Source organism: Serinus canaria, chromosome 5 (genome assembly GCF_022539315.1).
Source record: "Serinus canaria isolate serCan28SL12 chromosome 5, serCan2020, whole genome shotgun sequence".
NCBI classification, from domain to species: Eukaryota; Metazoa; Chordata; class Aves; order Passeriformes; family Fringillidae; genus Serinus; species Serinus canaria.
The window spans coordinates 9,563,216-9,589,846 of NC_066319.1; the positions used below are offsets into that span (position 1 = coordinate 9,563,216).

Below are 26,631 nucleotides of genomic sequence, written 5' to 3' on the forward strand. Positions count from 1 at the left end.
GGAGTTCACCTTTGAGTCTTTTCAATGGCACTTTCCTCTCTTTTTTTAAGTTTCCCGTAAGTCAGGATAGAATTTTCTATGTTTGACAGCATGTGTGATGCTGGGTTGGGTCACTCTGTGGTTCAGGTGACCCTGCCTGGAGCAGGAGCTGAACAGCCATCCTCATCAACCATCACCAGACTGGAGCAAACAAGAGCCAGAACAAGTGACCCCTCACAGGGGCTGTGACCCCTCAACCAGAGCGAACAATAGTGACTCTTCATCGGGGTTGTGACCCCTAACAGGGGCTATGCCTAGAGCTAAGAACAGACCCAACCAACCAAACAGAGGCTGGTGCACCTGTCAAGACTCCTCTAAAGTCTCCAACCACAAACAAACATTTAACTTAATTAACAAATAAAGGATCAACTTAACAATTAAAACAGTAGATTAATAATTAAAATTATTTTTTTGCAGTGAACAAAGCCAGTAACTCCCTAATGGTCAGCACATATCTAATTAGCAGCTCCTACAGGGCAGAGACAGGACAGCCCCATGTCCACCAGTGCTCACCTTGGGCTTGATCCCATCTGATTCTGGCCAGCTGGATGCTATGAGTGATATTCCAGGCATGGTGTGGAATAAAGCTGTGCTTCCCTGTGGAGAAAGCACCTCCCAGGTAGACAGGGAGTACAGACACACATGCAGCTGTTGGTGCACTCACCTGAGCAGTTACCTGTACCACAAAGTGCTGCCCGGGGAATGAAGGGGAACCACTGGGCACACTTGTGCTTTCAGCGCATTTTATTTAACAACATGTTATTTTTCAACTATATTTAAGTGGAGAAGTCCAATGTGTTTCAGATTTGTCCAGCACAGAGGGAACGCGGGAAACCCAAAAATCCTTCAAATGCCAAACTAAGAACTTGTACCGACTTTGTCAAGGCAATTAAATAAACCAACCAAAGATTTGTTTCTCTTCTCTAATGAGAGGTAGGGAGGCCCCAGTAGGAGGAAGCACAGGCAGATCTCCTTGCAGCACCTGCTTCAGATCCATCTCAAGAGAGATGAGGAGACTGCTGTAATCCACATGGTGGAGGATCTAGTCAGGCAAAGGCAAAGCCTCCCAAAGCCAGTTGGGGCTGGGACGGAAGGGAGAGGGTTCCAGATGAGGTTTTCACAGTCTCTGTATTATCCAAAGCTTTGGAAGGGGATTGGGAATAGAGAAGTGCTGTCACAGTATCAAAAGATCAATGAAAAATGAGTCTGCTAGTGAGAACAGTTGGCACAGGATAGACCGTTCCTGCCGGTCGCCGATCCAGCCGGCCCCGTGTGTCCATGAACGGCTGCGGAGGTAGCGCACTCACACGGTGACCTTCTCCATGACATTGTCTGGGACGTGCACCTCATCCCCTTGCACCGTCACCGTGGCTGACTGGCCACAGATGTGCTGATGGTCCTTCCAATCCTGCCAGGGGAGAGCAGAGGGAAAGGCTGTGAGCAGAACAGGCCCTTGGAGAAGGGCCCTCTCTGTGTGAGAAGCACTCTCCACAAACCAGACCAATGATGGAGGACAAAGGAGCCGTGCACTGGATCAATGTAAGAGGTGGAATTGGACTAAGCAGAATGCTGCCATCTCCACACAAACCACAATCCAGAATATCAGTGTCAGTCAGATGGAAAATTTACTAAAATTGAGTCAGAGCCTGGACTTAAAGCCTCTCCGGAAAGGCAGCTCTCAACACTGACTGCTCCGGAGGGACAGCGCTGTGCTGGGATATTAGCTTAGCTAGGACAGGAACAGATTCCTTCTGGAACTGACTGAATTTAGGACAGCTTGACTCAGCCTGAACCTGGCCACTCAGCAGAGCTGTAATGGCTAAACTGAACCATCCTTCTCTCCAAGCAAGGGCCAAGGATCACTGTAAGGAACTGGTGTGAAACATGACACAAAGCAGCTTCCTCCACTGTACTTCACACCTGTTCCCACCTCCCAAGTTCACAATTGTAGAGTCTGTCCCACTGTATCACCTGCAGCATCACAAATAAGGGAAAGGAGAACTAAGTCCTCAGTGCCGTGGCAGGAGCAGCAGGAAAGGAAGAAAGCAGCAGGAAGAGGCTGTAAAAGTGCTCCCAGCTCCCCACAGTTCCCAGTGAGGTGTCCATGCTTCATTTCTAGTGTTACTTGGATTTTCTGAGTCACCTTTGGGAAGGTGTGTGAAAACCTGGGGACCTTCTCTACCCTTTTAACCCTGTCCTGACTTGCAGACCTGCTCCATCACTACAGCCTTGTTGGTGATCCCATTGGCAGGGTGGGTTTGGAGTGCTTAACCCACACAAGGCTCTGCTCTGACTGCCCGGCTCAGCTGTCTGTTCCTCCCTCTGTATTGACACCCACCAGGTGACAGCCCAAGCAGCCTGGCTGTCCCCAGAGTCACACAGCCCTCTCCAGGGAACTGAATCCCAAGTCACAAGCAGGCTGATACCTTTCGCTGGCAGAACGTGGAGCAGTAGTTGACTTTGTGGCATCCTGTGCACTCGTTGGTGGCCTCCCGTCCACAGTTGACGCAGGATTGCTGTGGGAAGGGATGGAGAGGGACAAGTCACACAGAGACAAACCAGGGGCATCACCAAGGTGCAACAGCAGTGTTGTGATGGCTGGAATGCCAGAAGAGTGGAAAAGCTCCCATTTCCCAAAACAGCCTCAGCACACACCCCACAACAAACAGGCCCAGTGGCCTCTGGATATACCCTCAGAGACCCACTCTCCTTACTCTTTTAGCAGGAAATGAAATTTCATCTGGAAAACAAAATGTGCCTGTTTTTCTTTCTGTTGGGCAGGAAGCCCTCCAAGACTGTGTGTGGACACTGAATGATCATGGAAACCCATCCCCACCACCCCAGAGAAACCTCCCTCCTGATAGGTCTGGTATCCAGCAGTCGGGTAACTACAGGAGTCAGGTGTATCCCACCCAGATGTGTCAGGCTGTGCACAGGCTGTTGACACACAAGCTCTGAGGTTATCCCAAATTTAAAGGTTTAATGGCAGAATTAATTGGGGATTTTGTTGGGTTTATAATCCTGTGCAGGTCTAAGAGAAGGTCTGAGGAAGGACAACAGACTAAGAATACGGATGGGATCCTTCAGGTATTTTCCCCTAGTTTTAGAGGAAAAAGGCATCTGCTGCTATGGGATATGTTCCTTGGTCCTTTCCCAGTCATGATGACATAAGAAGTGTACAAAGAGGGAAACAGGAGTCAAATTAAGAAGGCTCTAACAGAAGCCAGGATTTAAATCCAGAAGCAAGGTGAGATAGGATACACAGGTGAAAAATCACACCTGCTTTTTAAGTGATGTTTTTGTGTCTATCGCTTTAATCTTATTTTGCTGACATCAATTAACATAACCTGTATATTTAGGTGGAAACATCATTGAACTGCCACCAAAATAGACACTTCACACAGCATTCCACTTCCAGTTCATTAAATGCCTGACAAATCATTAGCACATCAGCAGCAGAGACAAGAAGTGTTGCTGGGCTGTGAAAGTATTGTGGGCTCATCAGTTCCTCCAGGCTTCTCTCTTTGAGCAAAACCACCCCAAAAATCAGTGCTCTGATTAACACCCTCTCACACCTTTCCATGTACCTGCAGTGAACAGCTGGTGACACTGAACTGTGTTTGTGCTCCTGATGTGCAGCTGTGGATTTGGGACACCAAAAACGGCCTAAAGCTGTGATTTGGGACTTGCAAAGCCTGCCCTGAGGGGAGACTTGACTGGGGCTGTTTGTAACTGGAAAATGTTGTACGAGGCATGGTTGTACCTGCAGATATGAAAAAGAACTGAGCAACACAGCTCTAAGGGCTTCAGTGATAGGTCCAGAACTAACTCCCATTTCAAATACCAAAGGAAATTGTGGAGTTATGAAAACCAGCTCACAGGACAGAAAGGAAGTAAATTCTTTTCCTGTCACAGCTCTGTGACAGCCACCCACCAGAGCTGCAGTACCACCACACAGAGGTGAGGGAGACTGATGAACCTGGCCAGGTAAAGGAGTACAAAACACTGGAATGCTTGGGAAAGGGGAGACACTGCTTGGAGCACTGGCCAAGGGAAGGAAAGGCTCAGATCCTTTGCCAAAAGGCCAGACACAGAGCACAGGATTCCACAGCAATGACAAAACCTCTGAGTCTTTAAATGGAGTAAGACAAAGACCAAAAGGCTCTTCACAACATGAGACATCCCCAGCCTACCTTGATGATGATTTCTGTCTTCCCATCCACATCCTCTGTTTGTTGGAATAACTGGCTCTGGTATTGCTGCAAGGAGAACACACCAGACATGTCATTTCCCAGCCAGAGCACAACGTGAGGGGTTGGAAAGGGTGCTGGGATGGAGGGTCCCTATGCTGAGCTGTGTCTGCCCAGCCCCACACTGCAGGTGCAAGAGGACAGGGTGGCCCCTCACTCGTCACTTCTAGGAGAGGCACACTGTCACCTGATGTGGAGACAGAGCAAGGAGCCTGTGAGAAAAGAGCCTGAGGTGACAAACTGACACTTCAGTACAACATTTCCTCTAAGCCCGGCTCCCCACTCCATCCAGCCACATACTTGTGCTTAAACTGGGGGGTTTAACTGCAACCCCCCCACACACACATGTGAACTGGAAAATTAGCACAGGAACAATGGGGAAAACACTAAAGTAACAGGGTCAAGTGGCACATTCCAGGGATAAATTTTGGGTCAAGACCAGTGATCCTAATTCACAAAGAGGCAAAGGAGTCTGAAGGGAAGGTACAGCCCATCAAAAAGGATTAGGAGGAAAAGAAGAGCCAAACAAAATTAACACACCTTAGACTTTAGGAGCAGCACTAACCATAATCATTACTCCTCCTTGAAAGAGAAGAGTGAGAGGGCTCACTCCATCAGTTGTGACTCCATCAGTCCTCTGGAGGTGGTCAGAGCCTGCTCTGGCTGCCTGGCAGAATCACTTCACACCAACTCAAGCCCAACCAGGTGCTGCTGTACCTGTTGCAGCAGCAACATGCTCAGCAATGAGGGACAGAAGTCCCAAACCAGTGGCATCCAAACCCAATCCCAAATTAATTATGCACTAACCCTGGCTTAAATGTATTTGGAACAGTTAAAAAGTCCAAAAAAAGCTGAACCCCTTCCTCCAGGCCAAGCAGGTTCATCCAGGAGTTGACTCAACACATAAGGAGATTAAAGGCTTAATTTACAAGTGTATGACCTGAGAGCACAGTATTTATTCTCCTGTGAAACCACAACCTTCAAAACCTTGATATTAGCGTGACAGAAATTAAATTAAAAAACTCCAGGCAGATGGTGGTGGAGGCAGAGAAGCCTCTTGCTGTGGCCTGCCAGAGGTGTGATTTGGTTTTGCCCTATTTGACAAGGCAATTCCAGCCATGGACAAACCATGCAGAAGAAAAAGGTGTGATAAGAGAGAGGAACAAGCCAGACACATTCAGATCTCTCACAGAAACAGCTCCACAAAATCCAGAATCTCCAATTCCCAAGAGTATCACTGCTAGTTTGGAGTACACAAGCCACTGTTTGCTGACCAGAGACATATTTCTTAGCTGTCCAACCCTTTTTAGATTAATATCATACTCTCCAGCCCTGAATTGGTTTAATCTTTCTTAAAAAGCATTCAGATGCCCCAGCTGTTTGCTGATTTAATTTTCCACCTTGCTTTCAAACGGGCATCTCTTTAAAGCAGAGATGCTCCAGAAGCATCTCTGCTTTAAAGAGAGCTATTCCAATTGAAACATTTGTGGGATTTCAACACTCATTCTCTTCAACTTATACAGAAAATACAATTAATGCATTTCCTGAATCTCTTTGTTATTCCCCAGAAATTCTGGCACAGAATTTAGTGAGTATGTGTAATGTCCCAATCCTAAAGTTTATCTGATATAAACATTGGATTAATGCACACTCAGAAAAATTACATTGCCCAAGCACACCAACATGTCAGTCCTGACTTTAATCTCTTCATTTTGGGCCTGATCTGCAAATGTCAAATATCTATTGCAAGAGACACTGAGCCTTTGTTACTCCACTCACCCTAATTTCCCAGATGTCTTTCCCCTACCAAAAAATGCAGTAAAAACCAACATGGAGATATTAACCAGGGGATCAGATACTCAACCACAACCTAATTACTAATGATACTTGAGAACTGTTTCTTAACAGCCACATGAAATTCAACCAGAGCAATTGTATTTAACTAATCCCACACAAAATGCTGCAATTCAGAAAAACCTTCTAAATCCCTCCATATTTCCATTTTTTTGCAATATCATGATGCATTTTGGAAGTTCATATAAACATGAAGCTGGAGGACTCCTGGTTTGCTTTTCTTTTGGGATATCATTCCCCAGGACTTCCAAGTAACACAAATGTAACCTTACTCAGAGACTCCTAACACTTTGCAAACTTGCACATGAGCTCTCTGGGAAGGAAGTATTATTTTCAGCTGAGGCACAGTGAGGCCAAGGACTTACCCAGGGACATCAAAATGATTTGTGGGAAAGATGGAAACAAAATTTGAAGGAGATCCTCAGTCTTGAAATTTGCTCAACAAACCATGACCCTTGAGCAAATTTACAGAAATTAAGAAGTACAAAGAAAGCAATTGAGTGCATGTCAGAACTGCCAAAATACTAAATTATGTGCAAAAAAACTTCCCTCTGGTGAAGCCTTTATCTCCAGCACTTGGAACAGTTCCTTCAAAAGGGGTAAGGATGCTCCCAGCCCCTAACACCGGGCTGAGATGGTACAAGGAGGGAGGCAGAGTGCAAACCCCTCACATCTGACACACTTCCCACAACCACCAACACTGCCCAGCACAGAGCACAGCTCCTGCTATTTGAAGCTAAGGCAACCTAACTGCTGCTCTATGGGAGCAGGACAGCTCATTTGTGCTATTTAATTACTCCAAAACTCATTAAATAATAAATATAATACTGAAACACACTATAGTGAGTGATGTGTAACATACAACAAGGCACCTATGTTTGTGCATCCAGTTGGGAACCAGCTTGTTTCTATCAGATCTCTACAATACTGCTCTGTACTAAGTCACTCTTCCAGGAAGAGCTGAATCTGCAGCTCTGTTATCATCTTATCTGTTTGCTCACCCTTGGAAGTTCTATCAGTGGAATGAACTAAGTGGTAATTAAGCACCAATTTCCTCTGTATTAAACTGGTCCAGAAAAAATCCCCTACCTGAAGGGCACGAAGACCTCTCTGTCTGCCTCTCATATACCTTAACTGCCCAAAAGCCATGGGACCACACACATACTCAGAGTGGGAAAGAGCCTCACATTACAAACCACTAGGAAATTGGGAAAAGCCCTTTGACCAACACAAAAGCAGAGAGCAAATTCTTTGACCTCTAGTGTAATTGCTTCCCTGTATCCAGGATCACAGAGTTTTGTCCACATATGGAATTCATAAGCAGGAATGAATTCAGACATAGGTACTTGTGATACTGCCTGGATGGTTCCAGCAGCCAGCACAGCTTAGAATTGTCTGCATGATAAAAAATAGCACCATGAGTATTGTGGTTTCACCACAGTGCACAAGTGTTGAGGTCCCCATTACACACCAAGAATGGTGAGACACAAATGGTGTAACTGGGCATGCAGCAGTTCCTGGGAAAGGGGTTTTCTCTGGAAATCATATGCTCATCCTTCCCATGTAAAGTCAGCTTTAGTGCATACACAGGAGGGATTCTAACTCCCGTTTCCAGGACAAGAAGTAACTAAAAGAACATCAGATAGCTGGTTTTGGATCAGGGAGTGAGGAGAGAAACTGGTAAACCATTCCAGACACCACTGTGAGAATAAAGAGAAGGGAAATGCACATAGACTGGAAAAAAGCAGAGTGAAGCTAAACAAAAGCGGATGTTTATCACTGAACTGTGCCAAAGCTTCCAATATTTCAGTGTCCCACTCTGTGCAGCTTACCAGGAGTACCCAGCTCAAGCCTGGGGAGCAGCACCGACACCTGCTCTGCAGAAGGGACGCAAGGAAGGATTAGACTCCCAACGTATCACACACCTGCACATCAAAGATGCATCGTATGGGAGAGTTTAGCAGAGCCAACATGGCAAAGAATATCAAAGAGGCTGCAAGGACTGTCCTAGGAGTCCTCAGCTTCCAGCAGTCTTCCCACACCTCTCTTCCAGGCCTGTTGCTGCACACTCATGCCTATGGATTCAGTAGAAAGCTGATGTTAGCACAATGCTGATGGCACCAGCAGGAAAGTGGTGTTTGGGAAGGGAGTTCAGCAGCTACTGATGGTGACACCAGTTCTAACACTGCCCCCCACCTCTCTCTCCCCAGTTCACATCAGCTGTGGATGAGGGAGAGCACCTTCAAGATGAAGCTATACTTGGGTGCATGCATGAGCTGGTGGTCAGAAGAATCCAAGATCCCTACCGTGCACTAGTTACATGGAAGAACAACAATGAGAAGAGGGCAGTCCTTGTGGATAATCCCTGTCCACAAGAGAGAGAAGATGGGAACCAGTCAGGGCTCCTGGTGAGGCCAGGCAGCCTGCCAGTCCTACCACAGGACTTCTGTGAGTCAGTTTTTCTTGCACAGTTCTCAGCAAAACACCTCTAAACTTTACTGTTTATCTTCCCGAGAGGATCAATCTGATTTTTATTTATGGTTCGACGTATGTTACACATGAGGTGAAGAATTCCTGTAAGGTATACATGTCTGTACATGTACTGGTAACCCTGTTCCTGCGAGGGCTTCGCCAGGCAGCCAATCAGGGCAGAAAAAACCTCCATGATCAGGCTGTAAGCGACCCGCCCCACTTGCCGGTGGGGCAAATGCCCGGACGGCCACGAAGAATGCCCGGGAAATGGGGCTGTGGAAGGAACCTTAGCACATAAAAGTAGCTAACTGTGACAAAATGGTGAGTCGTTTTGCTTTGGGTTTCTTGGAGGCATCAGGGGCTCGCTGGGACAGTCACCTTGGTCCTTCGTCCTCCTCACCCCTCACCTTTTCCTCCCTGTGGTCCTGCTTCCCTGCCCCTACATGCTTTGCCCTGCCTCACTGCTTCCGCGAACCAGCTCACTGCCGCGACGACCTTGTGCTCCGCTGCCTCCCCGACGCAGTGAGCGCCACAGCAGCCAGCTGCCTCCACCGCGTTTCCCAGGCAGCTGCAGCCGCCTGCCCCCAGCCGCGACCGCCGCGGTGTTTCTGCGCTGCTCGCCCCACCAACCCGCCATAGCACTCAGCCTGTAGCCACCAGCCTGGCGTCACCGCCTGCACCCAGACAAGCCCGCAGCTGCCGCCTGCAACCACCACGAGCCCACAGCCGCCGCCGCCGCCAGACGCTCACAAGAGCCGCGCAGGGCGGCTGGCTACCGCCGCCGCCGCCGATTGAAGATTACGCCCAAGCTCTGACAAAAGCCGCGGGGTCTCGCAGCGCCTTGCGACACGCACGCTCCGCCTGCTGATTTGGCGCTGACAGAGCACCGGTGGTAATGCCGTGGTAACGCTGTCCCTGTCTTTTGTTTCTTTCTCCGTCTGTCTTTTCTCCTCTCTGCTCTCTTTTCTATCCCACTTCAGTAGGACGCTTACCCTTTTTTATATTCAGATATAATATTGCCGCATTTGTGCTTTATTTTCATCTGAAAAATCTTTCAAAAAGAATCCTCCCTGACTCCCTCTTTTACCTTGAGACAGAACACGTCCCCATAAATTCTGGGATAAGCTGTTCCACATATCCTATTGAAAGCCCAGCTCCCCTGACAGCAGCCACTGCACTGCTGAACACTCACCAGCTTCCTCAGATCAGGACTCAGTGCGCATAACTTTATGGACATCCCATAACTTTATGGACAGCTGATGAGAGAGGTCAGGATCATGACACCAAATCAGCCTGCTGCCCACAGCTCCTGGAATCCCAGAGAACTTTATTCCTTTCCCCAGGATACAAATAACTTGGGAAGATTTCTCTTGCTAACATTGCTTTCAAGGCTTGGAGAAACAATTTCCAGTATCACTGCTCCAGCCAGAAACTACTCTGCTCACCACTCAGCCCCAAAGGTGCCCATGGCTGAGCCGCTGTGGCATGGTTACCTCTTTCCTCTCCACATCAGCCTGGATCTTGGCCTGTGTGACAGCAGCCTCACGGAAGGAGGAGCTGGCCTGCTTGGCCTGCTCAATCAGAGTCTTCAGCTGCTGTGCTGTGCTGAGCAGGGAATTGACCATCTCCTCCAGGTAGAGCCAGCTCCGCTGCTCCGTCACCTCTAGCCCGTTCACCACCGATGGTGACATGGCTTTGGTGGGCGTCGGGGGGGGCACTGCCAGGGCAGGCAGAGACGTCAACACTGGACATAAGGAACAAAAGAGAATATACAGACAATTAGGGTGTTTCATTTCTATGAAGTGGTGGTTGTGGGGTGTTGGTTTTTGTGGATTTTCTGTGGTGTTTGGTTTCTTTTTTAAAATATGGTTTGCAGAATTTCCAGCCCAGGAAAGTGTTAAACATTAAACTTCTTAAAGTTTTAAACTTCTGTAACATCAAGTGCACATCTGTGCAGAACAAGCCCGTGGGCACTCTCAAACCCATGGGACAAGAACACCTCCTCTTGACCTGGATGACCCTGGGAAGAGTTTACCACCTCCCAGCGCTGCTATGGAGAAGCACCATGATGCAGTGAAAGCAGCATTCCCAGGAACTCCTCCACCACTGCCAACAACACTTCCCTCAGCCATGGCTACGTAAGGTCAGAATAAGTCACTCAGTGACATTCTGATGCTCCCGCCCAGATGTCAATTCTCAGGTTGCAAACCACAAAACTCAAGTACTGATCCACATAACACTATCTGTGCTTCCTGAATTCTGACCATTACCTAACCCTGGCCAGACACTGGACTTAACCCCAGACAGTCACCATTGCCTCTAAGTGAGTGTATTCCAAACATGGACTTCCCAAAACTATGGGTTGGGAAGCCCTTTAATAACCCAGCGGTTACTGTGTTACTGGACCAGCTACTTTTCACATTAGGTTTGCAAGTACACTGGGAGATCATGGTATGACAAAATTAAATCCAGACCCAGGAACTCCACCATACACAGTGTCAGCTCAGCTTAGGTAAGATTCCCAGAAGAAATGTTATCTAGCTTTACTTTTCCAAAATGTAATTCTAGCAATAACTACTCACCATCTGCCATAAAATTCAGTCCAAGACATTCACATCTACCAACACTGACCTCGACATTCCTCACTGAATTCTTTAGTGGTACAACAAAGGTACCACCAGCCTCAGGGTTGTGAATATTTCTTACCTCAAAATACCCTTAATTAAAACAGTAATTGTAATGAATTTGCACACGAGTGGAGTGGAACTATTTGCACTTAGATATGAGTACGAGATAAACCAGTCTTTTTTATCAATGTCTGTTTGCACAAGAGCCTATCCCACTCTCCATTTCCAGCACAATATTTATCCCTGCATGGCATTTGATAACGTATCAAACAGGAATTACTTCCAATTCCTCATTTTGGCACACGTACACCAGGCAAGAGAAAGTATTCACTGATGAAAAAACAAACAATGTTTAATTAGTAACATAAAGATCTAAGTCTTAAACACAAGAAGATCTGACTCTGGAGACCAGGAACATCCTGTGCCACTCCAAATAAATAAATAAGGGTCATACAGAGGGGACTGAAAACGGACACCAAACCTGATCAAAAGTACCCCCAGCATGCATCACTGGAGTAAAGCCATGTGAGGATGTCTAGAAAAGCTTCTATGGCATGATTTTAATTGGGTTTGTTCTCCTCAGATCAAACACTAAATAAATGTTCAGCCGCAGTGCCCAAAGAGGACAAAAGTCTGGAAGCAAAAACTTTAGGAACAGCAGGGAATGGAAAACAACTCATGATGCAGAATCGCAGCAGCCGCCTCTAGCAGAATCAATAAATCAAAGCTCTCAATAAAGAGTGAAAAATTTCCCACAAAGGGGAAATCTGCTTGTCCAAATCTTAGTATTGTAAAATTCACAAGCAAAATAGAGCAAAGTTTAATTTTCTGCCCAAATCTTTACCTTTGTTGAGAAAGATGGGAGGAAGTTGAAGGACAGAGAGAACAAACGTACCGATTTTGGGATGAGACGTTGGCAGTGCAGCCTCAGGGAAAGGTGAGATCTGGCAGTTGTCCTGGTAACTGGGATAGTGAGGCTCTGGATGAGACACCCGGCAAGGCTGCTGGACGTTGGTGTCCTGAACTGCAGGAGAACAAGGGCCTTGGGAATCACCAACACCCCTGGCAGGTATTTCTTACACTTCATTCACCCCTATGTTTTTATGTTTTATATAAATTCCTACACTCTGTGGTAAAAAGGGTTGAAAATGTCAAACAGCAGCAGGATCTCACACAGTCAGCGAGCAAAGAATCCTGGTCCTGGCTCCACCATGTTCTGCTTTCACCTTTAGAGCCACAGGTTCCTTGGTTCCATCCCACATATTGAAATATCCACGATCATCACAGAGCTCCAAACTCTGGTTCTTGGAGCAAGATCATTCCCCCAGGAGAGCTCACAACCCAAAGCATGACTCAAACTGAGAGAACTGCAATGTCTATCATACATTCATATTCTGTTTGGCTTATCCTGGCATTTTTCACTCCATTTCAACCCTCACCTAGTTTGGGTTTTTTTGATAGTATTTTAGGTTAAATGAGGATTAAAAAAAATAAAATTACAGAGATTAACATAAATCCTAGGAACTCAGCAGAGGTGAACATTAGCAGCTGCCACACCTGGGCAACGCTTCTCCTTCAGTGCAACTGCTAAGATTTCAAACTGCTGAAATGATTTCACAGGAAGGACAGTGCCTTATGCAGTGTCTCCCTTGAGAAATAAATCCTTTGTGTTGCATTCAAAATGTTCCTTCCTACAGCAGTGGGCATCCAGACCTCTTTTCCTCCTCCCCACAGCTGTCTAGGAGACACCTGAGCTCTTACCAGTGGCTCCAGTGAAAACATCCCCCTGTGCTGGGCTCTCTGAGATGATGGCCGTGGCCTCCACGGTGGACGCGCGGTCGAAGGTCAGTGCCCCGGAGGTTGTGATCTGTCCAGAGGGAGTCACGGTGACTGGAAACATTAAAGCACTTTCATAATTAACACTCAGCACAGAGGACATGCCTGTCCAGCTGTTTGTTGATATCCTGTACTGTACCATCCAAGCTCAGGGGACTCACAGATCACCAGCCTGGGATAACCCAGTTTGGATCACACCTGTGACCAGTGCAGCTGGAAATGGGAATAAAAGCCCCAATGGGTTTTTGAAGGCTCTGCTGTCCTTCCAAGGCTCTGGGGGCACAAGGCCAAAACGTTAATTTATAACCCAATACCTCCCAAATCACCACCTTTTCAGTTATTTTATGAACCATAACTTAACAATTCCCATAAAGATTCAGTGAGGCCACACACCCCATCAATTTCTGGCTGCTTTATGACAATTTTAGCAAGAGTGATTGTTGTTACTTATATCAGCATAAAAACTTGTGGATTTCACCTAATTCCATGACAGCTGGGCAATTTTAGCTGTTCATCTACACAAAGTGATAGAATGTGCTCAGCCAATGCAAGGAACAAGGCAAAGTTCTTTTGGATAATTATACCTGAGTGGCTTCTGAATGTTTAAAACTCATTTTAAAGAGGATTATTTAACTGGTACCATTAATTGGTGATGGTCTGATTCTGTGGCTACGAATTCCTGGCTGAAGTATTTGGCCACCAAAACAATTAGCTCTCTCTTCCAGTGCCAGCATGAGAGAATGAACAGCCTCACAGCACCTCACATAACAAACCAATACAGATTAAACCTATGTGGGGATGAAAAAAACCAAAGCCATGAAACAACTCTGCAGAATCCTTGTGTGTTTCTCCTCCTACTGATGCTGATGATCCAATCTTACTTTTTTTTTCTTTTTATAGATTTCTGTTGCTTCCTCCTCAACTCACTTTGTACTGTTTCCCGCAGATGATGCCAGCGTGCCGAGAGCAGGAGGACATATGGATGTGACTGGGGATGTGTGAGCTGGATCAGCTTGCAAATTAATTCCTGTTCTCACACAGATAATTTGCCAATCAAACCAGTAAATGACAAAGCTGAATGTTGGAGAGGCATGTGCAGATCAAAGCATCACCTTCTGCCTCCTTCATTAACAACTTTCAGGCTGGGGGTTTCATGCCGGCTGCTTCCAGGCTATTTTGCAAGGAATAGCACAAATCTTACTCCAGCTTCTAAGGGACACAAAGAAGCTCAGAGGATGGAATGAGGATTTCTGGTAGAGCAGAGAAGGGCCACCCTCTCCCAAAACCTAATTCCAACAGGAAATTTCTCAGTTGTTATTTGTGAAAAATCAACCTGAAATCCACTAAGGATCCAGGCCAAGATCCCATAATTCTCCCCCCAGTGAGAGCAGGTACAGGGGGCAATATAATCTTAAACAATAACCACAGAATCCTGAAATGCTTGGACTTGGAAGAGACCTTAAGGTCATCTCATTCCACCACCCTACCATGGGCAGGGGCACCTTCTACTAAACCAGGCTGCTCCAAGCCCCATCCAACCTGGCCTTGAACAATTCCAGGCACAGGACATAATCCAAACCTCTCTCAGCACAAAATATGAAACCTACTGTTCATGGCACAAGAAGGTCACAATACTTAAACCTTAGTCTCCTGGAGGTCTAGAGCTGCACTTTTTCCTATTCAACTTGTGTTCAGATGTGGCAACACTGCGCTACTTCCTATAAAATAGGAAGTGATACTGAGACAATAAAATCATCGAATGAAAAGAATGTGACCAAAAAAGGACACTTTTCTCAGCTGGACAGTTCCAAGGAGCCACTAACAGGCATAAAACACCTAGCAGAACAACTCTCCAAAGAAAGGAAGTAATTTTTACCAGAAGAAAAGAACCTACACGTAGTTGCAGCAGTGGCTGGAAGCAAAGTGATGTTTTTGGAACAATTCTTCTTCACTGGAGTTGCTGGTATTTCGTTTTCTTTTTTCCGCCTTTTATATGGCACAAAGAGTCGTATAGGGCCACTCTGGGTAGAAAAACACCCGAAAGAAAATGAAAAGAGAAAAGGAAAAGGCATTAGCTGAGGCACCTCTTTGGAGACTTTGGGTTTACTCTCATTTTTCCAGGAACAGCAGCACAGATCCCCATGGATGATGTGTGGTTTGCAACAACAGACCAAAGCACTTAAAAGTTTTCCAAACAAAAAGAACTTTGGAAAAAAAAAAGAAAAGTTAAACTCAGCTCTTTCCAGCTGGAGGCATCAGAGGCATCATCACAAATTCAACATCTTCCCACTATAATTTAAGGAGTAGAACTGGGCAGATAATCAGCTGCTGGCCAAGGTGGTGGAAGAGAAAAAGAGGGAGGAGAAGAGAGGAAGAAGTTCCAGGCTAGAAAAGAAGCAGTCAGTTTATAGCCGAAAAGAAAGGCAAAGCACCAGATTAAGCTAAAATCTTCTGCTTCTGAATTTGAACCTCATTTTTGAAACAAACTATCAAACACTTAATCAACAAATAAAAAACCCCAAGTAGTTTTAAAATGAAAATACCGACCTATCATAAGATTATGTTACATCTTTACAAAAATAGTTTTCCAACTCAAAACATTGTGAAATTTGAGTCAAAAATCATGAATAGCACTAACTTCCCCAAAAGACATTTTGCATAGATATATTAATTAGAAAATGAGGGAAAAATAAAAAGAAGAAATAAGCACTAAGTACAATCCACTTAATCCACTTTTACTGAGGGTCTGCAATAATGCCAGCAGTTCGTTATCTCCTTTCCCCACAGGGCAGGGACAAAGCACTCATCCCTGAACACTCATGTATCAGGGCACTCAATTCCCAGGACACCCATGACCTGCTCACCCAAAGGCTGTGGCAGCTTGACCAGTTAATTTGTCCAACAAAAATAATTAGCTCCTAAAGTAATGGATGTAAAGCCTCCCACTCACCAGTGTCATGTCGTCACAGCAAGCGGCACAAGTACACGAGGCAGCATGGGGATTTAAAATCCCATCCTGGAATCAGAAGTGACCAGTTCAGCATGAGAGTCACCAAAATCACCCAGAGCACACCTTGATCCTGCTAAAAAATGTAGGTGGCTTCTAGAGTGGTACGCATTCCCTCCTGGATGCTGTACAGTAACAGAGAAGCAAGTTCTTCACACCAGGGCAATGGGGTGAGGGGGTCAGAGGAGAAAAAAGGAAAACCAAACCTTTTCCACACCCAAAGGCCAGGATATATGAATTTGTGACTTGATTTCTGCTCAAACAGAAATCAACTGTCAACCTAGTGGCAATGCCAAGTTCTCCAGGAGAATCAAATAAAGGACCCAAATAATGAAGGGTGACAATGAAGAATGTGTGACAGGAAAAGACAATGAAGGACATCAGGTCCTTCAGTATTACAGTATCACGGGTGAGAGCTCAATTCCTGTGGCACAGCTCAAGGCTGGGTTTCACCCTGCAGAAACTCTTTCCAGTATAAACAAGAGTCCCAGTGTGCTATTTGAAACATCAAAAACAATTCCCCTACATCACTGCCCCTCAACTAAACCAAGCACTGCTCCTGGTGCCATCAGCACCTGGCTCCAGCTGCCCCTTCCTGCAGAAAGGAGGGAGCAAACTTAACCTTACGTGGATAAGGCACTGCAGGGGCCGCCCAGCATAGCGGATGCTCCTCTTCCAGTCCTTGCTGCTGGCCCGCCCCGCCATGGCTTCGAACTCCGTGGGGCTGTACCAGTTGTCCCCTTGCTTAATGCACCTGCCACGGCCTCCTGAAGTAAAGAAACAAAATACACTGTTAGTCCAGGCTAAAGGATAATTTTGCCACTTCTCTGAAGAAGAAAATATGAAAATTGCTGGACAAAACAGCAGTTAATCTGTAAGAACCACTAAAAATGCCCATTGCTCTCGGGTAACTACGCCCATTTATTATCATGGCTGTGACAATGATTGGGCATGTTCAGAGCTCCAACTCTGGGTCTCAAAAGGCTATAAAAATTACTCCTCCACAAGAAAGAAAAGTCTTTATTGGACAAACACCACAAATTTAAGTCTTTCCTTGATTTGTACTTAAATTTCTGATCCTTTCTGTGTTTGTGGTAGGTTTAGAAGAAAACTTTCTGTCCATAAATCAAACACTGCACTGGGCAGCCAGGCTGGCTGGCAATTTCTGCTGCAGTTTCCCCAGAGGGATAAAAGACAAGAGGAAGAGCTCAGCAGCCCCTGTGAAGAGAAAAAACTATTTGCATTCCAGCAGGGATTCTTCAGAGTTTTGCAAATACACAAGTCTACTCATGAGACAAAAAAAAATCATTAAAGAGGTAAGCCTATTACTGAGGAGACTCATTGCATGGCAGCCTGGATATTTGCAGTTTAAGAAAAAGTTAAAAAGCCTCTGAAGAAAAAGCAAAACAAAAGGGAACAGTAAAATCAAAAGGCACTGGGGCGGTTTTGGAAACTCTCTTGGTTTTTCTTCCTGTCACGATCAGCCCTAAAGAACAGTCTGACTAAAAGAAGAATAGAGAAGGAAGAGAAGGAGCTGCGCCACCCCTGAGCCAGGGTGGCAGTTACCTGAGCCCAGCCTGTTCTTGTACAGAATGCCACTGATATTCCGGCATCGCACTGGGAGCTCGTTCTCATACACAGACGGGTCCCAGTTGTATTTGGTTCCACTCTTCCCCTGGACAGCTGTCAAAGGGGTAGGAGGAGACTGTGGTCCTTGGAGAAAAGAGAAAAGAAAGCTGTCAAGAACCAAAAGGCAGAGTGGTGTTCCATCCCTTGCTCGGCTGGGTGATATGCCAAGGGGTTGACTGGAGCAGCTGGAATGCCCACCCCCCAATGAAGCAGCACAAAAAACTCAGCCTGAACAAACTAAAAAGGGCTGATAATTAAGCAAAGAGGACCTGAGGAAACAGGCTCTAACAGGGAATAAACACTGAAATTGTGACCTGATCCTTACAACACGTGCAAGCTATGGTGTAAAGATCTGGCTGGAGATTCCCCTTCCCAGAGCCCATCCCGTGGGAAGCTTTAGAGCACTGAAGGTTTGCTGTGCCATCTCGTGGGCAGCAAGGAAACTGTCAGGCAGCTCTGAACAAAACCTCAGCGACAGAGACACTAAAGTATCAGCCTGAATGGACACGAAAATGTGTTCCAGGAGCCTTGGAAAGAACACGTGCAGAACTGGGAGACTTGGATTTTTATTAACCAGGTTAAAATGATCTGTGTGCCCTTGGGGGTGGGATGGGTGTAGAAATCCCAGTAGCAGGGCAAGATTTTTCAAGCAGCTTCTTTCCCAGGGTTAGGGCAAATAATGAGGAAATAAAACACATTTCTGACAGGGGAAAAAAAAAAAAAAGCATTCTTTCATTCCCAAGAAATACACAAAATACTGTGTGAGGACATGTTACCTTAAAGGTCTTTCCCAATCTTAACAACTTTATAGTTTTAAGAGGAAAAACCATCCTTATAAAATTATGCACATATTTTTAGATTCCAGAAAGATGAGGGGAGTAGAAGCCATCCCTGTGGGAGAGTGACCCACCACAAGGAGACTGTCTAATACCTGGTGTGAGAGGTGCTGAAGGCCCTTTGATCCCAGTGGTTTCAACGATGCTGCCATCTGTGTGCACCACTATCAGAGTGGCTTTCTCAGGGTTCAAGCTGTCCCCAATTTGGAGGGCTGTTCTCCCAGACTGCAGAAGAAATAGAGTTTAAATTGATTTAAACACTTCAACACAAATAAACTTCAGTAATCCACAGGTATCCCAAAACTCCAACCAGTATGACAGTTCTTAGGTTAATTTTTGAGTCTCTGAAGCAAATTCAAAGATTTCATGTTCCAGGTCACCAGTTCTATTACCAGACAAATATGTGGGGGTGGAAAGGTAAAAAAGTTAGGAATTAAACCCCTGTATGTCCCCCAGCTAATGGGTTTGTAGTTTAATGCCTGGATATTACAATGAAAACAAGTCTTTGACCTTACTACAGCTCTTTACACTGAGAAACTTTGTCAAGGCCCTCAAATGAAAGGACAGACTTACCAACACATGTCCTGAAATTGAAGCTGCATTGGCCACAGATGTGGTGAAAACATTGTCTGCAGAGGCCCCCACATTGGCTACTGTCACTGTGGTGACTTCTGGAATGTAAAACAGAGATAATTAAATTTTCTGCTTCATGCAGAGAGCCTGATGAACATCTGAAAAATTCATTCTTCCTTCCTATTCTAAATTATTTTTCATGGCATCTGTAAGTTGTTATGAACACAATCATTCTGATTTCTATTAATCTTTGAGTTCAACAGGCTTTAACCTTCATGAAACCAGGGCAGTCACTATCAGCATGTGATAAACTAAGGGAAATAAATATGGCACCTGTACTAGGGATACTCCGAGCCGTGGTGCTTTTATTTAAATAGGGGTGCCCGCAGACATCAGGGTAAATTGAACAACAGACTCTGTCTCTGTCATGTATTAATTCCCATGGTGCCATGACCTGTGCACGTCGTCCAGTTAAGAGCTGACAACCGCACAGCCCAGCGTTTCTGTGTTCAGCGCTGGGCCTGGCTCAAATCTCTGGGTTTCCACGTGGGTGAGGGTGAAAGCACAACAGCCGCTAGGGCGGGCGAAGGGCTCTGGCCTCTGTGACACCGCAGCTCAGCTGCACGACGCTGCTGTGTGACTCGGGGTGCCTGGCTGCGGGAACACGGGGCCGCGGCTCAGGCGCACCGGGCGCCTCCCGCTCTTTACTGCGTGTGAAGGGGCGGAGTGTGGGATTCGGCGAGGGGGTGGGAGCGCTCCCTGAGAGAGCTCGCTGTCCCAGCCCGAGCCCCGGGGGCTGTGTGGGGGCCGGAGCCCGGGTTGGGCGAGCCCCGGGCGGGCTGAGGGAGCGCTGCCCGCCCTGACCTGCGAAGGCGGCGGCGGCGGCGGCCTCGTCGGCGCTTGGCATTGGCGGTGCTCCCATCTGGATGTGCTCGGCGTCTGCCGCCATCACCGTTACTGCCTCCTCCTGCTCCTCGGGCTCCGCCTCCCCCTCCGCTGCCTGCGGCGGCTCCTGCTGCTGCCCCGGTCCCGCGGGCAAATCGAGCTGTCCGGCGGCCGAGTCGCCGTCGCTGTGCTCCATGCGCGGAGCCGGGGATGGCCGAGCCCGCCCCGCCTCCCCCTCGGGCGCGCCTGAGGGGGGTCCTGCGGGCAGGGGGGACCGGCGAGCCGAGCGCCGCCGAGCCTGCCCGACTGCTGACGAGCGTGTTCGGGGCCTTTCGACCGAGTTCCGATGAGGCCCGAAGCGGCCCGAGCCGCTCGGGCCCCGTGCGAAGGCGGCCGGCGCGCGCGCTCCCTGCCGGCTGGCCAATGGGGCGCGGCCGAGTCCGCGCGGCGCGGCCCGAAGCGGTACCTGACGGATCGGGTGAGACCCGAGCCCGCCCGAACGCGGCCGAGTCCCCGAGCGGTGCGGCCCGGCGAGGCGAAGAGTCCCGAGCGCGCTCGAGCAGTGTCCGATCTCAGCCGAAGGCGGTAGCGAGGAACGCCGATGTGTGCCGAGTCCTCTCCGATCGCGCCCGAGCTCCGCTCGCCGGCCCGAACGGAGACGCCCGAACGGGCAGCGCCCGAATCCGCCCGAAAGCGACCGAACCGGGCCGAACGCTCCGATCGCGCCCGAAGGCGGGTGGGCGGGGCGAGGGCCCGCGCGGGGGCTGTCGGGACGGCGAAGGACCGGCGGGCGGGGCAGGGGTGTCAAGATGGCGGTGCCGAGCCGAGGTGAGCGGTGTCGCGATAGCAACACAACAGCGACACGACAGCCCTTTCCGGGGCACCGGGGGGACTGTCTCCCACCGTGCTAGAGGTGACCTCTCGTGGGGGGATACGACTAGAGCGAGGCGGGGCCGAGGTGGAGCTCAGCCCCGTTGGCATATCGCGACAATCCCGATACGCTGAGGAGATCCCGGTGGCGCCGCGATCCGGGGCTTGGCGCATGTGCGGGCTGGGGAGTACCTTGACCCCGGGAAAGACGCCTTTCCTGAGGCCGACAGACGCCTCGTGAAAATCCAGATCTTTGCTTCAGTTTAGGAACTGCTGGGATTCAGAGGAGAAAAAATTCATCCTCAAGGTGGTCAAAATCATTAATTTCCATGTCTTTCACCGAGGTCAGAGTTTGCTCCCAAAAATGTAAAATTTTTGGCTGGAGTAGATAAACGTGGCTGAGAAAATTTGTGCTGAATTCATTAAAGAAATGCTACTCCCAAGACTGTGCAATGAGGTGCTCTGGGCGATGCTAACCACATCTGCTGCCTTCTGTAAAGCTTTATGTTAAAAATTAAACCATTTTGTTAGAAAATGGGCCACGTTCCACCTCAAATCCCCATTCTCAGTGTCGCTCACTCTAAAATCAGCACCAGCCTGGATAGATAACCAAGATTTTGTTGGGTAAAGCACTGAAATTATATATTCAGGCAGTTTGACAATCCCTCTTGGCTCTGGTGTGCTCTGGGGTTATCCCTGTGAAATGTCCTGCTCGCTCTGAGGGAGGCAGCACATCCTCAGGAACCGTGGCTGCCATCCTGGCCTGGAACAGCTGCAGGAGGCTCACTGCCTTCTCCTAGGAAAGGATTAAATAAAGAAGATTTCCCATATAAAGTTGGGGAGCTGTCCTGAGGGAATTCACTTGGAGTTCCCTGTGGGAATTCCATGGCTTTGACTATCATACAATTCAGCATCAGTGGTGTAGCTGCAGTTTTGGATATTGAATGAACATAGAATCATGGAATCCTGGAATGGTTTGGGTTGGAAGAGACCTTCAAACTCATCCACCCCCTGCCATGGGCAGGGACACCTTCCACTATCCCAGGCTGCTCCAAGCCCTGTCCAACCTGGCCTTGGACACTGCCAGGGATCCAGGGGCAGCCACAGCTTCCCAGGGCACCCTGTACCAGGGCCTCAGAACCCTCACAGGGAAGAATTTCTTCCCAGTATCAAAGGAATTCCCCCATGTCCTGTCACTCCCAAGTGACAGGATGAGTGATGGGAGCCCCCCAGTCCCTGCACAGAGAGCTGAGAGGAGAGGATCAGGTCCAGGAGACATTTCAGATCATGGACACATGAATCATCTAAAATCATGTGCCTGTTCCTACTGTGTTCCCACACTGGACACCTTAATTAGCTGCCTGGAGTTAAGGGGAACATCGCTATTAATTTGGACCTAAATGCATAAAACTCTGAGGTGAAGAGGATGTTGAGCTCAGGAACCCAGGGATGAGGATGGCGGTGTGACAATGATGAGCTGTCCCTGAGGAGACAAATGAAATGGCCTTTTACAGGTTTTACTCTCCCTGGAACAGAAATCCCAACTGTGCAATTCCTCATGTGTCTGAGAGAGGCCGAGAATATTAATAAGGAACTCAAGAGGTGCTTTAGTAGGTTGGTGCCATCATGTTGCATGGAATTTTATGTGATTTTTGCAGGAAATAATAAGCCAAAAAATGAAATATGTTGGTTGGATCATTGGGAATACTTGGTTTGATTTCTGTGGGCTCTCAGAGCACAGTGAGGTTGGAATGGGATGGAATGACTGTGAAGGGAACTGGTTTGGAGGGATGACATTTGGAGGGATGGTATTTAGAGGAACCCGGGAGCCCTGTGTTCTCCACAAACTTTCTCACAATTTACAAGCAAATGGATCCCATATTCACCTCCTTCCTGCATAGTTAGAGGGGATGAAGTGTCATCTGCTAGGAAAGGACAGGATAAACAAGTTCTGGATAATGCCTGTGCACTCCTTCAGGCTTTGAAAGAGCCTAAAGTTCCTCACTGAAAGTGGCTTTTCCCAGTAGGGATTTTCCCCAAATTTTTTGAGGCTTCATCTACTTGAAAAGGTTATTTTTGGAACCTGAAGTCCATTAAATAAATGTTCCTGGGAGATGAAAAAAGAGATTCCTCCCAGAACTTAGATACCATTGTTAGAATGTTTCTGGATTTAGACATATTTTCTTCTCTTTGTTTTCTCCTTCTCCATGGAAAGGAAGAACGTCAGAGATCGTATCCTTTCTGTACCACTGCTCCCTCCATGCAAGACTCCTGGAGAAGACTGCCTCAAGTGGATTCCTATCTTTTGTCCAGTAACTCTGCACACTGCTGGGTCTGTGCTCCTGAATCTTCTGTCACTGTCATCCACAGGAAGCACAACCTGGGACCACGTTGCTTCCAGTGGAAGATGTTTGGTGCAGGTTTAGCTGGGATTTGCTCCTGATGGGCTCCTGCAGAAACCCTGCTGCCCCCCCTGTAGTCATGACTTAACCCATTTTCTTTGGAAAGGAGGTTAAAAATTGCATTTATGGACTGGTGGACACACCCCCTGCATCACAGCTCACAGACAGCTGACACAGCTGACAAGGGGTAGTAAAAGCAGCCCTTAGTAGTAACTTCCTCCTCTCTTACAGTAAGTTACCCCACCTTTACTCCTGCCAAGATCCAAGTAACCTCCAAGGAGGAGACACCCTTGGCTCTGGAGATTTCCATGCTTAGAACCTATCTAGTAATTTTTTGCTCCACCTTCCTTCAACTGGAAAAACCCCAAAACCTGGTTCTGTGTTAATAAAATGAACTGCTCTGGGAACTGGAATCCATCCATGATGCGTGGGTGGGTTTAGAAGCAGGATGGGCAGTTCCTGTAAAAGGTGCCTAGGATGAAATCCCTGCTTGGAGATATTTGTAGGATTTGAAAAAGGCTGGGGGAGAGAGGGGAGTGAATTAAGGCTGTTTCTTAGGAATTTGCATCTCAAAGCTGAGCTCAGACAGGTAGGGAGCAAAGCATTTCCATGCTGTGGGCAGGAGCAAGGCCTGGTTGCTGCACAGAGCATACCTCTTCTCCAAACACAAGTTTGATGGAGTTTGCCAACTCTCTGTCAACTTCCTTAAGGCTGACTAAGAAGTGTAGAAGTAGTCTGGGGCAATGTACACATGCATCCCCCCTGCTTCCTTGGGCTAACGGATGCCTCACTACAGTCCAAATAAAATTCCTTAAAAAGGGAACTAAAGCCAAGCCTGAAACAGCAGGCTTTTATCCCAGGCCATGGTGTTCACAGCCTCAAGTTCCTTCCTGAACCTCCCCCACAGCCAGGCATAGCTGGAGCATTCAGTATAAAGAGGGAGTGCAGTACATTTTTGGGTTACTGGGAAATGGTGTTTTTATGGAATAGATCCCACCTCATCGCTATGAGAAATCCTTAACAACAGTTCTCAGCTGTCATCGCTTCCCTTGCACATCCTGCTTCATGTAAATGGGGTTTATTACGTCTTCTACTTCTTGGCAACTCTTGCAATGATTATTTACAAAAGTAAGTTGCAGGTATTGTCCCCAGAGCAGGCTGTGCTGATGCACAGCCCGGTTTTGTCCTGCTGTGTCTTCCTGCTTTATTTACTCTGGTTTATTCTCCAGGTCAGGTTTTCAGTTATCCAGATGATTTTTTGGCTCCTGATCTTGCTGTGCTTTTCCTTATGGCCATTCTGGAAGTGCCTCGATTGTACTTGGGTAGGTCATGTTATCAGTGCAACTGGAATGTAATCTGTAAACATGAATCATTTGAAATGGGGTCTGTCAGTTGAGCAGATATTTGAAGACCCCTACACCTTTCCTTTCTCTCCTGCGGACACCTGCAAGCACCAACACCTTCCTTTCACTAAGACAGAAAGGCGGGAAGGGCCTCCTGATCTTGTCAAGAGCTTGCTAAAACTTCTTCAAGTCCAATTATTAAAAAAGCCAAATCACTATTAAAATCTGCTTAATATTCCAAAGGCATTTATGCAGGGTGGGGCCCTTGAATCAATTTGAGTGGCTTTAGGGTTGGATTTATTCTGCTGCTTTAAATCTCTCTGTGTATTTGCTTGGAGCCTGATCCATGACTAAAGAGGTGGGTTTCAACTCTAATGTAGTTAAACACCAAAATCTACTGAGCTGAGCTTGGAAATAAGCTGCAAAGAAGAGAGAAGGTACCAGCCATCTGAAACAGGAATAGATTAGAAGGGAATAAGACTTGAAAATGAGGATTGGACTCCAGGAATGCACTGAGGTCACCACGTTGAGTGCAGGGCTGGGGGGCTCGGGAAGAGTTTGATGGTTGAAGCTGAGTGCTCAGAAGGATGCAGCTTCAGAAGTGATTCTGTGTTGTAAGAAGAGGTGCCCTGGCTGTGATTATCAACTGATGAACTTACTTAGATTAATTTTGGTTAGTTTTCCTGTTTTGAAATGGATTGCCCATTGGTGTTGGGCTTGCTGTTTGACTGCTGGCAGAGCTTTGATTCAGGCTGGTATTTCAATGTATTTTGAGCTTTTTTAGGACTCAGTCAGATCCGGGGTCTTTTTTGAGCAGTAATATTCTCAAGTTACAGCTTGAGGTGTTGTCAGAACAAATTGGACTTTTGATTTCTGTTTCCTTGCAGGTTTCAAGGGCAACCTGACAGAAGCAGAGGTGCCGCTGGGGCTGAGCCTGGGGCTCACGATGGGCAGTGTGCTGCTGTGTGTCTACCTGCTGCTGTGGCAGACCTATGTGCTGTGGGCAGATGTGCTCCTAAACGCCGTGCTGCTCTCGGCCTACGGGCTCGAGTCAGGGCTCAAGGTCACGGCCATCGCTGCCTTTGTCAGCTGAGCCCAGCCCTTCCCACACATTCCTTCTCTGAAAGAGTGGGGCTTCACCTCCACTGCTGAATTCCTTTGTATATAAAAGCCCTGTAAAGCTTCTCTCTGGTTAAATGAGAAGTTTTGGGGACATGGATGTCCTGCCTAGGAGCTGTGTGATGCAGTCCACCACTGGCTTATTTATGGACAAAGGCAAGGGATGAATCACAAAGCACTTGAAACTCTGGTATTCACCAGGGGTCAGTACTAAATATCCATTCCCAACACAGGATAGGAGGCAGTGCCGCTGGCATGGTGGCAGTTTTCACGGCACGGGAGCAATATGCAGCCCAAGTGACACAGAAATGAATCAGGCCAGGGCTCACTTGTGCCTTGCCACGCACACGTCCGTGTTTGAGGGCACAGCTGCTCTGCTGCTCTCATTTGTGTTTCCAGACCTCAGTGGTAATTTCCCTGACTTTAGTAGGGCAGAACCTGATGTATCCCAGCGGGGGAGAGTGGAACTGGGTTTTGTGCATACCTGGAGAGCCAAGCCACAAGGTTTGGCAGCCAGTTCTTACTACGTGAGGGGATGTTTGGTTAGACAGGATGGCTTTAAAATGAACAAAACCATTCAACATTCATTCTCCCTTCTGTCCTTTTTAAAAGTCCAACAGAATGTTGGCAGTTTTATTTCTATTCACTGTTAAATGTGCTTATTTCTACTTTTTTGCAAAAATTACTATATTCAAATCTGTCTTAACTTCTAACTGGTGCAAGTGCAGAGTTTTTTACTGTCTCAAAAATATGTGCTAATGGAAAGCTTTGGGAGTTCCTGGGTTTTTGAAGAAGCCTATTTTCTATTCAGAATTTCCTATTTTTGTATTTATTTATTCATTCAAATAAATAATGGTTTAGATCTAAGGAGTGTTTGAAATGCAGAGCA

At 47.3% G+C, this 26,631-nt stretch overlaps 2 protein-coding genes across 4 annotated transcripts; one reads left to right on the forward strand and one right to left on the reverse strand.

The window, feature by feature from the left end:
- Window positions 1-769: 769 nt before the first annotated feature.
- DEAF1 (DEAF1 transcription factor) lies at window positions 770-20,204 on the reverse strand. The gene is made up of 13 exons (XM_018922156.3): window positions 19,988-20,204; window positions 19,124-19,221; window positions 18,646-18,775; window positions 17,652-17,798; window positions 16,713-16,852; window positions 16,029-16,094; window positions 14,973-15,099; window positions 13,004-13,132; window positions 12,138-12,266; window positions 10,109-10,359; window positions 4,233-4,298; window positions 2,466-2,555; window positions 770-1,447 (listed from the first exon to the last, which is right to left on the reverse strand). The coding sequence occupies exons 1-13, from the start codon at window positions 20,202-20,204 to the stop codon at window positions 1,343-1,345; spliced, it is 1,695 nt and encodes a 564-aa protein (XP_018777701.1). The 3' UTR covers window positions 770-1,342.
- TMEM80 (transmembrane protein 80) lies at window positions 20,199-26,606 on the forward strand. Of its 3 annotated transcripts, none has more exons than XM_050975198.1 (5): window positions 20,199-20,921; window positions 23,094-23,110; window positions 24,315-24,408; window positions 24,510-24,602; window positions 25,511-26,606. In XM_050975198.1, exons 1-5 carry the CDS (start codon window positions 20,219-20,221, stop codon window positions 25,714-25,716), a joined length of 1,113 nt encoding a protein of 370 aa, XP_050831155.1. In that variant the 5' UTR covers window positions 20,199-20,218; the 3' UTR covers window positions 25,717-26,606. The 3 variants fall into 3 exon arrangements, with proteins under 3 accessions (XP_050831155.1, XP_050831156.1, XP_009095402.1); XM_050975199.1 differs by having other exon boundaries at window positions 20,462-20,836; window positions 23,098-23,110; XM_009097154.4 differs by having other exon boundaries at window positions 20,759-20,836; window positions 25,511-26,605.
- Window positions 26,607-26,631: the final 25 nt, after the last annotated feature.